Raw genomic sequence first — 16737 nt, forward strand, 5'->3', positions numbered from 1 at the left:
TTTGAGCAGTAGGAGTCCTTTGAGGTGATGGTGTAATTTGCCCCCAGTTTGTGAAGATGCGTAGAAGAAACAGGAGATACCATCAAGTCAGGTATCTTTAATGTTCCCCCTGGGTCAGATTAGGCCTCCACAGCCTCTCTATGTTAGAGTAAGGAAAACTAAGACAAGTAAAATGCCAAAGCAATGTCAGGACCTGGACTGATAAATGCAGCACTGCTTGAAAAGTGTGACCAACGTATTGTCTCATATTTAAAGACCAAATAGCAAAACACAGTGCAGTGGAAGGAATTTCTCCTGGCTTGCTTTCATTGCTGCAGCTCACTCCATGACCAGCAGGCTCCATCTGCTGGGCTGAGCTGCACAGGGAATGCTGCATGAACTGACCCCGCTGCTTATCGGGATGAAGCCGGTGTACTGCAGAAATCACACCTCCACAGCTTGAGGAAACATACATAGCAGCCTACAGCTACGTGAGTTTGCAGCCAAATCCGAGGAAAACTGAAACTGTGTTTCACTATTGGTTGTGTGAAGAGTTCTGTGCACATTAGAGTCCTCTTTTAAGTCTTGGCCTCTTCAACCAGCAGGTCACTGATCTCCGTACCTGCTGTGTGTAGCATGAAGACTGGGAGAGACCATTAGCGTGGATGGGCTCACATCCTGTACTCCTCCTGCCAGCCAGGGCACAGGCAAGGTCAGGGGAGGCCGGAGCAGCACTCCGGAGGTAGTGATTAAAGCCTGAGGCCGTGGGTGCTGTTTTAGTAGCGCTACGGGCAGCTCTCCTGGCAGAGCAAGGCCTTGTGGAGATGGAAGGTGATTTTAGAAGGGATCAGGCTGCTCCAAGCTTGAAGGCTCCAAAATGTTTGGACCTTGATAGTAACGGTGGTCGATTTATTGTTAGTATTATTATTGATATTTCCCTCTCAGGGAGGTCAGGGCTCAGCTTGCCCGGCGCAGATCCGCCCTCAGTGCCGTCCCGCCCTCACAGCGCGGCGCTCCCGCCGCCATTCCTCAGGGGCGGAGCACAGCGCAGCTCGCTCGCTCGGCGCTCCCCGCCCCGCCGGGTGGATGGCCTCGGTGCTCGCGTTGCGGCCTGGCTGAGTCGGAAGCCGCCGCTGTTCTGTCCGCCACGGCTCGGCTGGGCTCGGGCGGGCTCCGGCGGCGGGGCTGAGGCGGGCGGGCGCCGCCATGGTTTAAAGTCCCGCAGGAGGAAGCGAGCGGGCGAGAGCCATGAACCTGCTCCCGGCCAACCCGCACGGCAACGGGCTGCTGTATGCCGGCTTCAACCAGGACCACGGTGAGGCGGCGGGGCCGGGCCGGGCCGTGCGGTGGCTGCGGGGCGGTGCGGCGCTGTGAGGGCGGCGGGAGGCGGCGCGGGACGGAGGTTCGGGGGTTCGGCGCGGTCCGCTCGGGCGGTGCGCGCTGGGTGAGGCCCGGGGCCGTGAGCGGGGCTGCCGCTGCGCTGACGAAGCGGCCTCCGATTTCAGCGTCCGTTTGTAGAGAGAGGAGTTAATCCTCCTCCTTTCGGCTCTGAGGAAGGCTCGGCTGCTTCAGAGAGCTGGCTCGGTGCGGCGGGGAGGGAGGAATGGTCGGCGCTCTCGGTGTTCCCCCCGCCAGCATCGATCAGCTCCTCGGGCGGCCCTTCCCGCCGCTGTGCAGCGCTGCCGCCCTCCGAGCCGCGCTGCTGGGAAAGTAACGCGGCGAACGTCGCGTTCTCAGCGCCAGCACTTCCCACTTACAGCCAGCGCTGTAACTTTGTGTCCGATTTGCGTTCTAGAGCTGCTAATCACATCCGTGGGCAAACACAGGATGCTGCGGACGGCTGGCCGGCTTCAGAACGGTTCTCTTGCTTTATTTGCCCGCTGTGAGAAAAGGGAGAAGCCCTTTCTACGAAGGGGGTCCGTGTGCCTCCTTTTGCTTTCGCAATGTATAAATAGCACCAGCCCTATGAGTAAGTGTCCTTTTGTGGAAAAAGGAGTGGAAAGCCATCATTTTGTAACATCCCTTGGGCTTGCCACACAGCACTCTTGCCTAAAGCAGCCTTGCTCCTTGCACCGCTGCGTACGGTGCTCCGCGTGCCTGTGGCTGTAGGTTGTGTGTTAGCAAGGCCTGCCCCGTGCTTCTACTCTAGCACCTCCACTGAGGTGTTTGTCAGTGGGATATCGGGCTGTTAATGAGCTTCCAGGCAGTCCTGTTCGAGCAGTAATGTTGGCTTCAAAGTCGTCGAACATTGCTTTTTCAGCAGCTCAGTCTGCACTTGTTGTCATCTTGTGTTTGCAGCAGAGGGGGAAGAAGAGAAGAGATGGGATGTGCTTCATTTCAAACCTGCGGGGTCTGTAACAAAGCTGTGATGTTTCATATCGGACCTGTGGTGGGGTTGGGTTGTAAAGAGAACAGCACAACACGGGATTCTCTTCTCCCACAAAGTGGCCTTGGAACATCATTTTAGCATGTAACACTTTTTCTTGGTTGTAAGGGATTTCTTAAATTTTGTAACAGTAAACACAAATTTAGCTTCTTTTCTTTTGAATGAAATCTTAAATCCAAAGTATGTGAAGGAACTCGTCTTTGGAGTCTGTACACCCTGTGAGCTGAGCAGTTGGTTCCTAACTGTACTGACATCCTATCCTACTGGGTAACAACCAGAAAGCACCTTGAGCAAAAACCATGTTTGATTTTCATTTGCAGGTTCCCCAAGGTCTTCCTGGTTAGGTCTGATGATCTTTGGACTGTAGGTAGCACGTAAACTCTGTATTCACTTACAGCCTCAAACTGCTTTAAACAATGATAATTCTTTGGTTGCCCAAAGAGTCAGTATGAGCAAAAGCTCACTTCTTCCATGTTGCTTCTACCAAAAATAGAAATGTGAGTCACTTGAGTGCTGAAGCTTAGTAGTGTGGGTGTCTGCATATATTGCCACAATAACCTAATTTCTCAGTAATTGAAGACTAGCCAATCCCATCGTGTTTGGAGGATGGGAGGAGTGATCTAACACGTCTCTCCCAGTCTTAACTTCCGTGATTGACAAGTGATAAAACTGGCACCCGCTGTTTCCCTGTACTGTCCTCCCCTTGCTCTGTTTTGAGCAATGCTTTGGTTTTAGGCTGCTCAACTTTGACACTTTATTTTTTATTTCAAATTTAGGAATAAACAAAATGGCCCATAGTGCAAAGTGTTCTCCCTTGTCTTAAAGCAGAATACTCTTAGGATCTTCGTTTTTATAATGCTTTCAAAGGAACATTAAAGCACTTTATGGAAATGAGTAGATAAAACATTGTAATAAATTAACATACCAGAAGGTATTAATCTCAAGCTGGTTTGAGGACGGGGGTGTGGATTGTTTTGGTGTTGAAACACATATCCGTTTGATCTCATTTAGTGTGCTGAAACGCTTAGTTAGAGGACCCCAAAGTGGGATGTGAGTAGGATTCTGTGCTGTATTTTATGGCTTTAGATGGAATTTTCTGTTGCAAAGAACAGGAACGTGTTATGAACTGCTCCTGCCATGCTGGCACGCCCGGGCTTCACTGTAGCAAGTTCTGGGTCTTAAGCCCTAAAGCTCACGAGTTCCTTTGCCCCTGTACCCCCTTCAGCTTCTGGCACCTTCTTGGTTAGTTGTGAATATAACCCTTTCTTTTTCCTTGTTTTTATTAGAGCAAACAAAACCCACCCTGGTGCCACATTGATGAACGGTGCTTTCTTACTGTAGGAACAGGCACAGCTGTGGGGTCATAGTCCTGGGGAGGTCCAGATTTACCTGGGTTCGAATGAGAATTTTTAGAAGCATCTGAATTGCCTTCTGTCAGTGGCTCTTTGACAACATGCCTGTCCCTTCTCAAGAATGAGATGTGAATCTGCTGCTGAAGGAAGCTGAATTATTGCTGCAGCCATTCCCACCCTCTTGTTCCAGCAGCCCCTTTCCATCTATGCACGAGGTTACAAACCATGGCTGTGTATCTGAACTGTCAGACTTGTGATCCCATCAGCAAATGCTACGATCAGATTGGAAACACTCCGCTCCAAAACTGCTTCCATAGCCTGGGATCAGTTGTGTAGCCGTAATCTTCTGTGTCTTCTCTCCTTTGTCTGGCTCAGAGATTGCCATGACAAAGAACTTCGTGTGATCGACTGTCAGTGATGGACTATATGGAATACTAACATTTATCCCCTTCCCTCAGTTCTGATCTGCTGTCTCCAGCTAAAAATGGAGCCATTCCTAAGAAATAAAAGCAGCCCACATCTTGCTCCCAAGGTTAGCCCTGCAGAAAAGCTGCAGCAGTGTTACAGGAAATGGTGTGTCTGTGTTGTATGGCATTAGGAGTGCTCGGTTTGGGTTCATAACAAGCTGCTGGTATCAATGCAAGGCAAACCCAGCGCCTTTCCAGTGCACAGCAGGTTTGCCGTCCCTCTTCTTCCTCTCTCCTGGAAATAAAATACTTTAAGGCTATCGCTGGAAGAATAATTATATGAATACACACTCCAGCTGCAAGAAAGAGGTTAGTTTTCATCCTGTACAGTGAGATACATTTCCATTACAATATGCTTTCTAGTTATCCCAGCAAAGTACAGTGGAAGAGGTGGGGCCTTCTTAGTGCTGCAGCCTCCACACGGGGCACCCCTGTGTACCACCAGCAGAGCAATGTGAGGAGTGGTGCACGGAGAAGGGTGTGAAACTTGATTTAAAAGCTTCTACTTCATGTGATGTCAGTGTGTTAGAACCCTGAGGATGCTTCAAAGCTTACAGCTGACACCACCAGACTTGTACAGTGCTGGTCTGTAAAGCAGGGTATGGAGTGCTTTGCTGAGTCCTGCTGGAAATGAAATTCTGCTCCAGTGCCATTATGACTTTACCCGGATTTTTGATATGGTGTTTATAGATTGGCTGACAGAACAATAGCTGCTATGCAGTCTGTGGTGACTCTTGCTGCTTCTTAATGACTTTTAATTGCACCAGCTTCACGCTGGCATTTACTTATATTAGCAGCTGTGTGCATCCGTTAGCAGGTAAGACAGCCGTACAGGATCCTGCTGGTTTGATGGATTCTGCCAAAAAGCACATTTGTGCTTCTCTACATACGTGCAGCTCAAACATTACTTTTCCAAAGGCTTCTTTCTGATCATTCCCTGGTTCAGACTTAAGCTGTTGTCATATGCCTATGGACATCAAGTCACTAGTAGGCTCTCGTTCCAATATTCTTTAGGAACTACATTGGGTGAGTTCTGTCCTGTAGAAACATGAACAACAGATCACTCTTCTCATGTATTGCGGCCTCAGAGTGAATCCTGACCTAATAAGGAATGGGAGGGGTTTGCTTAATTGTGGCTGTTGGACCATAAAAGTTAAAATGTTTCCTTCCCTCTAGTACTGTGACATGGGGTACCCCTGGGTTGTGAATCGCTCTTCTTTCCTTCTGTTGTTTTCTCACCTGTCTGGAAAGAATGCTAAGAATGTGCCACTTGCAATTGAGGCCAGCACAGAGGACAGCTTCTCCAAGTGCTTTCTGCTTGCAAACACTAGCAAAGCTGGTCAGCGTTCTTCAGCTTACATTTAACAGTGCAGTCACTGAGTGATGCTCTCCTAACCCTCTGGTGCTACCTTAAATCTTCAGTGTATCTCCCAGTTACTGTATATGTGTATATGTATAATGTGCTTTTTACTGCAGGATGCTTTGCATGTGGAATGGAAAATGGATTCCGAGTTTATAATGCAGATCCACTCAAAGAAAAAGAGAAACAAGGTAAAATGCTTAATTACTATACCTTGCTAGCTTTGTTTTGGAAGCTCAGCCTCGTGTATATATTTTTCCAAAAAGATTCTTGCTTTTACATCCCTGGAAGGCTTAGAATAAAGCCGTAGGAAAGAAATCCCTGTTGGTGTTAGAGGGACTGCCACTTACACCACTGCCTTGTGAGATGTTTGTTTAGATGCTGCTAATTAGCATAAAGCTGACTGCTGATGAAGTTGTCTCACCTTCATGCAGTGGCTGAACTGTAGAAGCTGCTACTGCTGTTTGTAGTCCCAAACAGGAGATGAGTTGTCTGGCTGCTCACGAATGGGAGAAGAGTTGCTTGCTGCAGCACTGTGTGTGCCGTCATGAGGAGTTGTTCTGTCCTTGTGCAGCAGTCTGGATGATTTAGCACTACAATAAAACTCCCGTCCTGTTACTGGAGACCTGAACGTAAAGCTGCTTGTACTTACGTAGAGCATTGCTTGCAAGAGCACTGTGAATTCAGACCTCTAAATACTCTAAGCTGTATATTCTCTTTATGCTTAAAAAAATCTGGGAGCATCTCGAAGTGGTAAGCATACTGTTGTGCTTCACAGGAAGGTTTTGATGTTAACAGGTAACGGGGTTTTATCAGCAGGCGTTCAACTGAGTCACAGTGAGGGAAAATGAAATCCAGATGTGATTCTGACCTTAAGTGCAGAAGGAAAGCTGATGCAGTGAACAGGTTTCCCTACACTGTCGCTGTGGTGATAAACTAGAACATAGCTTTCTAAGAGGAAAAATGTATTTTAAATAGCCCTGCAATTCCTAAGAACCCGGGCATGCTTTCTAGCGCTGTAAGAGATTTCAGTTACTGTTTATGTGGCCAAAGCTGATAAATCATTTTCTGTTCTTAAAAGTAAACTCTTCTACAAATATCATGTATTTGAGCTATCATCTGTGGTAGTATATTATAGATTCAGAAGTCAGTTTGAAGTCTTATTGAGGTCATTGTCAAAACTGTCCCTGATAGAAGCTCTGGATTTATTTCCAGGGCTCTAGAAAACTGTTGTGAAATGTTTCCTGTCTTCAGTGTCTGTCATGTACCTCCACCCTCATACTCCTATGTTTTTGCTGTTCTTTCCCATCCCTGTTTCTGACAGCAATTCTCAATTGATTACTTGGTGAGATCTCCACTTTCTCTGTAGCTTTGGAAAAGCTAACTAGTTTTCATCCATCTTTCTTACTAGAACGTGTCCACCTGTGGAGGTATTGGACAACCTGTTAAATAAGAGGTTTAGGTTTTGACTTGTATCATCCAAAGGCCACAGTTGTGGCCTCTCTTCCTGGCAGTTGAATGCCAAACTTCCCTCTAAGCTACGTGAACAAAACCAAGACCCAACTCATATGGCATCAAATGGCAAATCCTCTGCTTGATACTTCTTCCACGATCATGGGATCTTATTCTACTTTCCCTGCAATTAAGGTTATACGAAGAAGAAAACGAAAGCAGAACGGTATTCCTAGGAGTAAATAAGACACTGTCTGTACCAACTGCACTATTTTTCACTATGTGTCCTGCATCATATACAGCTTGAGTGGAGACTCACTGCAGGTGGACTGTTCTTCTCGGGTGTCCTAATAGCTGTGGGTATACCCTGAGAACAGAAGATTCTATTTCAAGTTCCACATATGTACATTTTGTCTTCTTTCCTCAAATCCACCAAGACTATAAAGTCAAGTCCCCTTGTAAATAAAGAAGTTCATGACCTTGTTGGTCATATTTGGTATTTTTTAAATCCATACCGTTGGCACAACAGAGCAATACCAGACTCAAACTGTGTACGTGAGGGCAATTAGCTGGGGAAAGAATTTGAATTACCCAGTCATTCTTTCTAAACATACTTACAAAATTAGTGTATAATAGAAATGGTCATGCTCCCATGATATTGCTTGATCTGCTCTCATGCAGCATGTTTCTATAGAATTTTAAAGTCTTGCTGATTTTTTTTCTGTATATACTGACAAGAACAGCAGTGATCTGAGTTGTGAAAAACAAAGCAAGTTTACTGTGATTCCTGGTCTTAAATAGAACAAACCAACTCTTTTCAGTCATGTGGTGCTTGGGTTTGTCTTGTCTGTCACCTCCACCTGGATGGTCCTGTTTTCTTTGGTTTGGTTTTGATATGAGGGTAAGAAGGTACCATTCTTTGTGGATGCCTGAGCAGTGTGGTAGATAACTTGAACTCTCCCTGTAACTTTGGTAGCAATCAAAGGGCAGTTTAGCAGGTTGTGGCACTTCTAAACGAAATACATTTGTCTTCCAGAATTTCCAGAAGGCGGTGTTGGCCATGTGGAAATGTTATTTCGCTGCAACTATTTAGCACTAGTAGGAGGAGGAAAGAAGCCCAAGTACCCACCCAACAAAGGTACTGTCTTGAGTCTCAAGGAATAGTTCGTAAACATTTGTCTTGCTAAGCTCTGTGAAACCGCCCAGAGAACTCCTGAACCCCAGCCTTGAGGTGGGCTCTTGTATTCTGAAGGCTAGAAGGGAAGGGCTGTTGCAGCAGCTCTCAGTATTCGTCAACAAACAGTTATCTGCAGTTTCTCAGATCAGACGCATTGCAGTGACAAAGGCTGTGCTTGGTTAGCTTTGCAAAGGGATTCATGGCTCAGCAGCTCTGGGGGGAAACGGCCCTTGGTTGGCAGGGTTGGTAGGGAAACTGCCTTATTGGGAGGGCTGTCAATGAAATAAAGAAATAGACAAAAAAAAAAAAAAGAAAAGTTGTCTTTAGTAGAAGATATTTTTATTATCAGCTTTTGCATTTTGAGTTTTCCAGCTCCTGCCTGTAGGAGTAATAGAATGGGTTGGTGGATTGGTGTTAAGCAGAATGCCAACCTGTGACTGCTTCACTGCTGAAGGCACCTCTTGGTCTTCTCAGAAACTAGAAGTTGTTCTAATAGAGACACTATGGATCTTCACTATGCTTTGGTGAACTAACACAATCATTTCTGCACTGTTCCAGTAATGATCTGGGATGACCTGAAGAAGAAGACTGTCATTGAGATAGAATTTTCTACAGAAGTCAAAGCAGTTAAGCTGCGAAGAGATAGGTAGGTGCAACACTTGTTCCAAATGGTCGGCCTTATAGATTATATGAGCTGCTCTTACTCATTTCCAGCTATTTACAGAAATAAAAAGGTTTTGCTGTAACACTTTGCTTTCGTTGCTGATGTTCTTTATTTAAAACAGGATCTTGAGGCAAGTGTTTGGGTTAACAGATCACAGCTGAAACCTGATAAAAAGCCTGTAGGACTGTGTGGCCTTCTTCCAAAGAGTTGTGTTCTCATATGGCTGCTGCTTACAGTGGTTTCTGTAGGTATGGTGTGTAAGGGAAAATCAAGTGAGTCTCTAGAGCAAGAGCATTTGTTAGCAGCTGGAGTCCTGCGTATGTGTGGGCGGACGGGTTCTGCTGTCACAGCTCCAGATAAAAGTGCTTTGCAGGCTCATAGTTGTGTGTTGGTTTTTTTGTTGTTTTTTGCAGGGCTGGGAGTCTGTAGAGTAGGAACAAATAATACAGCTGTTAAATCTGTTGAAAGCCTCTGCAAATCTGAATTAATACATGTCTCTCTTCTACCCCCCACCAAGTCATAGGAACTTCTTGTGTCTTTCAGAATTGTGGTAGTCTTGGACTCCATGATTAAAGTTTTCACATTCACACACAATCCCCACCAGCTGCACGTCTTTGAAACCTGCTACAACCCTAAAGGTTAGTGCTATGTGTGGGATGGGGAATGGAAGCAGTTTTATTTAGTTCTTGTAATGCTACTTATCTATAGATGCCTGATTTTGTTTCGCTTAAATCATCAGTAAATCATCAAACATTTTACTTACAACAACGTAGCCATGCCCTTTGAAGGTGATCTGTGTTTATAAAATGGTTGTTAACTTATATCCACATTTGGCACTGAAAAGCTTTTTCTTCTACCCCTATAATGTTACTGGTTTGATTTCTCTAGGAGCTATATGCTTTCTTATGGTAAAGCATCTGTGAACATAATGCATTTTTGTGCTGAAATTATCAACAACAAAATATTCAAGGGCATAATTCCTCTTTTCTAATGAAGGTAGAACTGTCTATAGACCTCTTCTCTACAGTGTCAAAAAGAGACTAATCGGCAAGTGATGACTTTGGTCTCTTGTTGAAATGAATTGAATTGGAAATGTCAGCCAGTATCCCAGACAGACTGAGGTGCAGGGACACCAGCTCTGGCACAGTGGGCAGGGCTCAGATTTGGCTGCAGGAATAGGTCAGTTGCAGTGTCTTATCAAAAAATGGAACTGCTTTCTGGAAGAGCCTTGAGAGAGAAGAGATGAGCACGTTCCCAGGTCAGCTGCATGCCTGTGATGAGCTGCATTAAGTGCAGGTCTAAAACAGGAGAAGTAAATGCTGGCTGAGTGAAAATCTAAACTAAAGTGTAACCTGCTGCAAACTCTTTGCTCTCTTGAGCTGCTAAGGAGACTTTTATTTTATTTTAAAATAGCTTTGGTCTACCAGACTGACAGAGCAGATCTCTGAAAGCACCCAGCTATTGGATAGCAAATAGATTACTTTGAAAGTAATGGTGGGAGTGAGTTAAAAATTATGCTGCCCTCCTTTATGCTCTGCACTTACGGATGGATTGTGTTTTGGGATTCTGCAATAGCCATTAAAAGGAATTTGTGATTGACCACTTATGCTTGTTTGTTCTCAAATTACTGATATTTTACAAACTAGTTTGAAAAATGCATTAGGTTGTGGAAGCTACAAAGTTATTTTCCTTTTGTTTTCCAGGTCTCTGTGTCCTTTGTCCAAATAGTAATAATTCTCTCCTTGCGTTTCCTGGAACACACACTGGGCACGTGCAGATCATGGATCTGGCCAACACAGAAAAGCCTCCTGTGGACATACCAGCTCACGAAGGCATCCTGAGCTGTATAGCTTTAAACCTGCAGGGAACAAGAATTGCAACAGCATCAGAAAAAGTAAGAATGATGACCATGTACCTCTGACTTGCTGTCCATTCTAGTGTAGGAACTCTTCCAAAATAGGAAGTTGTGTCTTTTTGTGGGAAAGGCATAGATGTAACTAACTGGTTGATTTGTCTTCAAAATATACTTTTTTCTTTACCGCTTCTTCAGGATACCCAAACAGCAATGCAAATGCAGCACTTGAGGTAGCATTCATATTCTAGCTGACTGTAGCTCTGACCCTTCAGTGAAATTTGTATGAAATTTGGCCCAAGCAGTTCATCAGTTCATGCTTGCTTAAGTAAATACTGTTTAGTGGATATTCTTTGCTTTGCTTTTTTTGGTTGGTTGTTGTTTTTTCTAAAGACCTTTGTTAGGTTCTACTTAAGTTTTCTTTACTCACTGGCTTTAAAGTTATACATGCAAACAGAACTGTTACAGTGGAGGACTTCAGTTTTCCTCATACATACATTGCAGGTGTTTTCATAGTGTACAAAAATAGATCAGTAAAAAGGTTACTGGAGTACTGACTGCACTTTGTGTGGTCTTGAGTTTCATAGGGCTAGAGAGCTCAATATGCTGACAAAACCCTGACATTCCTGCATAGTACAGTCGACTGTGGGGTTGATGCAGACATGAAGAGGAAACTCAAAGCGAGTCATAGATCTGTGTCCCCTTATGGGTGTCAGTGGAGTCTGCCTAGTGAGCTTCCTCTCCCCAGGGAGGGCTCCCAGCTGTCCCAGTGAGCGTAAGGCAGATGTGTAGGGGGCAAGCTGAGTGCTTGCTACCTTCTTTCCCTCAACTAAAATGAGTTTCTCAAGGATGATCTAAATTCAACCAGTGTTTGAAATAGGTTCTGCTGTACAACCCGTAGTTCAAAGCAGCTTGAAAAAAACCAGCCGTAGTCTCTCTTAACTAGGCGTAGCTACTGGAATTCTTCTGAACAGAGCACCTCAAGCTGCAAACTCCACTGCTAAAAAGAGTAATGAGCTACTGGATGATGCTAAGAGACTATTCTTGTGGTTTTCAGTTGTTTTTCTTTTGGATAGAGAATAAGCTCAAACAGCATTTTCAGACAATTTGTTTCAGGCAAACAGCCATATTGAACACACTGTATGTCCTAATATAATGCTTGATTCCTTCTCAAGGGGACCCTCATAAGAATATTTGATACTTCATCAGGGCATTTAATCCAGGAGCTACGCAGAGGATCACAGGCAGCCAATATATACTGGTATGTTTAATTGCTTCCGCTTTGTCTTCTTGGGGGTGGTGTTATGCCTGGGAAATGGCAGCCGAGCCTCTTTCAAAAAGCAAAGAAGAGCTGCACTGCCATGGGCACAAAGCAAAACTCTTTTGGTGGTCAGAGGGCCCAGGGCTGTGCTGGGTACTGACTGCACTGTGCTGCTTCCTCTGCTCAGTGTGGGTGAGGAAAAGCCATAGCAGTTGGACCGTGCCTAGGTAACTTTGGTAGATCCACGTTTCTGCATGGAATAGGCTGTAGCTGGGTGGGAACTTCACATGGGAATATGGAGAAGGCAGCAATGCAGCTGAATGCTTCCCAGAGAATCCAGGAGGGTGAGTACCTGGTGTGAGCATAATGTTTATCATAACACACTGCCACCCTACGTACAAGAGCCTGAGGCAGAAGTTTGACTCTTAGTCCACTGCCTGAAACACTTTCCTGCAAAGTGGGGGGAAAACTGCTCTCTTCCACTCAGCCTCAGCCTTTGGGTGTAGGAATGTTTCACGTTGTATTTAATTCCTATCTGTCTGCTGATTGGAGCAGCGAAGCATACATTTCCTTTTAGTACAAGTGGCAGAACAGATCATGCCAGTTGTGTCCATCCCAGGGTAGTCTGCAGCTTGGCTGTTACTGATAAACCAGGTCCTCCATGTTTTGACGTGTGTACTTACTCCTGAAGGGGGGGTGTTCATTCCAGTCAGCAAAGCTGCACTGAACTGGAGGAGCCATTAACACCTCCCCAGGCAGGGTGACAGCTGTCCCAGACAACTGCGTAAGTGGGATTATACACACAGGAAATGAGGATATGTTTCAATGGAAATACTGCAGCTGTCCTTATTCTCTACAGCATTAACTTCAATCAGGATGCTTCCTTAATCTGCGTATCCAGTGACCATGGCACAGTACATATTTTTGCTGCAGAAGACCCCAAAAGAAATAAGCAGTCAAGGTAGGTGTTAAGCCATTCTGAGGCCTGCATGGAGGGAGTGGTTGCCCTTGCAATAAAGCCCTGGGCCTGTCAGGTAATGGCTCCCTGAGCAACAGCAGCAACCAATACCTACACCACTTGAGCTGATAATAGTGATCTGTTGTTCTGCTTGAATATAACTGCAAGGTTAGGACTGCTTAGCAACTGCTGTGTTTCTGCTGCCCTTCATAGAGTTGTGGAGTTCTTCCAGTGGGAGGGTGGGGCTTTTCCAGTGACTAAGGAATTTATTCTTAGCATGAAGATACTGTGGTAGTTACACAAGGGGATCTCTACTAAAATCAGTCCTCTTGGCAGTTCTGGCAGTCACTTAAAACATTGGAAAGTCAGAAAGGTAGTTGTACAGTCACCCTTCCCTGGGAGCGGAACTGTATGTATTGCCTGATGCTTGGCTGAAGGAAACAGAAAGGCAGTCAGTAGCAATAGGAGCCATGAGACTTGTTCAAATGTGCTAGCAGTTCTGAATTGACACTACTCAACACTTTACTAAGTTGTCCGTTTCTTTTTTTTTTCCTTCCTTTCAGTTTGGCCTCTGCCAGCTTTCTCCCTAAGTACTTCAGTTCCAAATGGAGTTTCTCCAAATTTCAGGTTCCCTCAGGCTCTCCGTGCATTTGTGCCTTTGGAACAGAGCCAAACGCTGTCTTAGGTAAGTACCAGGGGGTCCTACAGGTTCTGTCTGGAGAAGCAGATTTTGCACCATGCTTGCTTTGAGCTGGAAGGAATGTTCAGATGAGGCAACGTGACATGCCCGTGTCAGGTGTGAGCAGGAGCTGCTGCTGCCAGACTGGGCTGAGGGCCTGCTCACAGTGCAGCCACCTGGCATGCTGTCTGGGCTGACAGACACTGCATGAGGACCAATTTATCTCAGGCTTTTGAGATTCTTGCAGAACACCTCTGTCAGTTTAAGCGAGGTAAGAGAACAGCACTTCTCAAACAGCTGAACTGAAAATGACTTTTGTTTTTGTTTCAGCAATATGTGCAGATGGCAGCTACTACAAGTTCTTATTCAACCAAAAAGGGGAATGCTCAAGGGATGTCTATGCTCAGTTTCTAGAAATGACCGATGACAAGCTTTGACTGAATTGAGGGAGTGCACAGGTCAAAGTACTGCCTTGGCTATTCTGCATCTTTGGGAGGACAGTGTATGAATGTCCAATGCTGATCAAGGAGTTTAGCAGACCTCAATGAGAAGCCTGGCCCATCATGATCAGAACAAGCTCTGAAGTAGGGAACTACATTTGTTTATTCTCATTTCTGCAAGCTTTCATCATTAAAATCTCTTTGGGTTACTGTCATCAACTCAAGTTTTCAAGTTGTGGCTTTCAACAAGCTTGTGCCTATTGGGTTTCTCTTTAAACTGTGAAATGACTTCAGTTAAAACACGAGTGCCTGCCACACTGAAAGATCTGCAGGGGGCTGTGCAAACGTCAGGACTAGCCTTAGAAAAAGGGATGTGAAAGCAGAAGATTTTAGGCAGTGCTGGAAGTGGGGGGCGATACTTCCACTCAAACCCAAATATAATTCCACCAGCCGGGCTAGAACAGGACTTCAGCCTTTCCCCTTTCCCCGAACACATCTTAGCGTACCAGAGGACAGGACAAGTGTGTAGCCAGAAAAGACTGTAGCTTGAGCTGTGTTCGTTGGCTGGGGGTCATCCTGTGGCTACAGCCTCCTGCTCGTGTCCACCTACCCATGGTGGTTCAGTTGAGAGATCAGCACTAATGGTCAAAAGGTGCCAAACTGTAAATAGTAGCTGAAGGCACATTTAGGCATTTTGCTGACCCAACTAACCTCTCCTCAGTGCATGGAGCAAGCAGCCAGGACACAGGCATGGGGAACTCCTGCAGCTGTCGAGGCAGTTCCTTCTGTAAGGGAACAGCCATTTCAGGTTTAAAAAGAAAAAACCACCACCCATGGTCCTCGTGTCACAACTGTACCGACTGCTTGGGAAATCCCTGTACTTCAACTGGAAGAGTGGAGTGGCCGCTTACACATCCAGCGCAATACATGAACCAGGTGGCACAAAGCAGACTGCTCTGCACTGGCTTTAAATGTGCAAAGTTTTTTTTTCTTTGAGATGTTGCGTATTGCATTACGTTTACCTAAGGAGGGGTAGGTTAGACTAAATCAATTGCAAACTCTCCCCAAGTTGTTGTGCAGCAGTTAAGATCAACCTCTGGGTTAAGACACAAAATACTAAACTAGGAACTGAAATAGACACAAGCTCTCAGCACTAAATATCTGGGGGGAGGGAAGTCTTGCTCTTCTGAACTTTAATTTCACAGATGCTTCAAATCTGACATCCCAGCTCACATTAAGATTGTTTAGGTGCAGACTCTAAATTTGACAAGTTTCTTTTAGTGTCATTTAACATACTGAGGACTAACTTCTACGCAGATTTCGATGTCAAGGTTGCATGTTGCTTTTATGTGTATTTAATCACAAATTGTTTTGCACACTTATTTGTAATATGTTATTTCTTTTAAATAAAAGTGACTAATTTTGCTGTAATCACGATCACACCCAAAGTTCCTATTGCCACAGGCTTTAGGGAATATTCAACTGAGCAAATAGTGGTGGCTGATGGAGGACAAACTGATTTGTGCTGCCTGGGGCCTGGTAATGCAGGTCAGGAAGTACAGATTGCTGCCTAGGAAACATGCTGCTATTTATACCAAAATGAGACCACCTCAGCCCCAGTCCCACTTTCAGTGCAAACCAGTACTGTTACAGTATCCCACTAATGCATCACTGTTTACCACACCATCCCCATGTGCTGCTGTTCTGAAGCTCACCCTTAACTGCTGCGTTAGCAGAATGACCGGACTGCAGTCTCCCTGGAGAAGCGTGTGCAGGAAGCTATCAGAAACTGTTCTCTAAGGATGATCTTTTCCCTCTGCTGCAACAAATCCAGTGCAGTAAGCTGCTCGTGATCCGGTCAGCTGCACAAAGCAAGGAAATGACTTTAACTAAACATGAAGCCTTCCGCACACTGCTCTGAAGGTTTCACATCTCATCATCTACTGAAGCACCATCCTCTGACCTTCCATTCAATCAACCATAGCGGTGACCAGAAAGACCATGAGCAGTTTGCTTGGATAATTAAAGCTCTTCCAAACGTAAAACGCTCCCCGTTCTGTTGTGACGCCAACTACAAACCCAAACACTGACATACTAACAATGGAATCTGCAACACATGGCTAAACATACTTCCTCTGCAGTGCCACAGCCTCGTTCTACATCTTTACAGTGATGGAAAGCAAGTTAAAAAATGAGTCTTCTCACCTGCTGCAGGCTGCTCGGCCAGTACTTCGTTACATTACTTTTGGGTGCAGAACATTAAGTACATAATTTTAACTGAAAATTATCGCAGTCAGAGCAATACTTCATCAGTGTACCTCTACAACCAAATTAACAGGATTTTAGTTGCTTTCTCTAAAAGGACACAGTACTCAAAGAATGAGACCACGTATCCACCCCACTGATTTACTTGTGGAACTGCACGGCTGAAGCACCCAGTTACACTGAAGCTCGGAACTAACAGTGGCACCAGCACAGCCTGTGCTGCCACACAGCCATACTCACCCGTGTTCCGGCCCTGACAAAGACACGGTCCAGTCTTCCTGTGCGGGCTGTCAGGACTTGCTTTGTTCAGGAGGAGGAGCACGCACTGAACAGAAGGACCAGAGTAAGCAACCAGCTGCCTTGTGAGCAAGGCAAACAGTCAGAAGTCTATTCTATGTGACAAAAGAGGATTAAATACATTTCAAAATGACAGATTTCTAGCTGA

At 45.4% G+C, this 16737-nt stretch overlaps 1 protein-coding gene across 4 annotated transcripts; it reads left to right on the top strand.

Moving 5' to 3' along the window:
• The first annotated feature begins 353 nt into the window (after positions 1 to 353).
• WDR45B (WD repeat domain 45B) lies at positions 354 to 15458 on the top strand. Of its 4 annotated transcripts, XM_015295140.4 has the most exons (11): positions 1097 to 1294; positions 1775 to 1948; positions 5661 to 5735; positions 8033 to 8134; positions 8732 to 8819; positions 9381 to 9475; positions 10541 to 10731; positions 11865 to 11950; positions 12810 to 12911; positions 13472 to 13593; positions 13918 to 15458. In XM_015295140.4, the coding sequence occupies exons 1-11, from the start codon at positions 1228 to 1230 to the stop codon at positions 14022 to 14024; spliced, it is 1209 nt and encodes a 402-aa protein (XP_015150626.2). In that variant the 5' UTR covers positions 1097 to 1227; the 3' UTR covers positions 14025 to 15458. The 4 variants fall into 4 exon arrangements, with proteins under 4 accessions (XP_046757965.1, XP_015150626.2, NP_001007845.2 ...); XM_046902009.1 differs by lacking the exons at positions 1097 to 1294; positions 1775 to 1948 and adding an exon at positions 354 to 470; NM_001007844.2 differs by lacking the exon at positions 1775 to 1948.
• Positions 15459 to 16737: the final 1279 nt, after the last annotated feature.

This window comes from Gallus gallus, chromosome 18 (genome assembly GCF_016699485.2).
Source record: "Gallus gallus isolate bGalGal1 chromosome 18, bGalGal1.mat.broiler.GRCg7b, whole genome shotgun sequence".
In the NCBI taxonomy this organism is placed as follows: domain Eukaryota; kingdom Metazoa; phylum Chordata; class Aves; order Galliformes; family Phasianidae; genus Gallus; species Gallus gallus.

Excerpts from the sequence above, each read along its gene's own strand:
- WDR45B (XM_015295140.4), top strand. The coding sequence starts at position 1,228 with ATGAACCTGCTCCCGGCCAACCCGCACGGCAACGGGCTGCTGTATGCC. Across the intron at positions 8,135-8,731 it reads CAAGTACCCACCCAACAAAG|TAATGATCTGGGATGACCTG; the intron begins GTACTGTCTTGA and ends GCACTGTTCCAG. Across the intron at positions 9,476-10,540 it reads AACCTGCTACAACCCTAAAG|GTCTCTGTGTCCTTTGTCCA; the intron begins GTTAGTGCTATG and ends TTTGTTTTCCAG.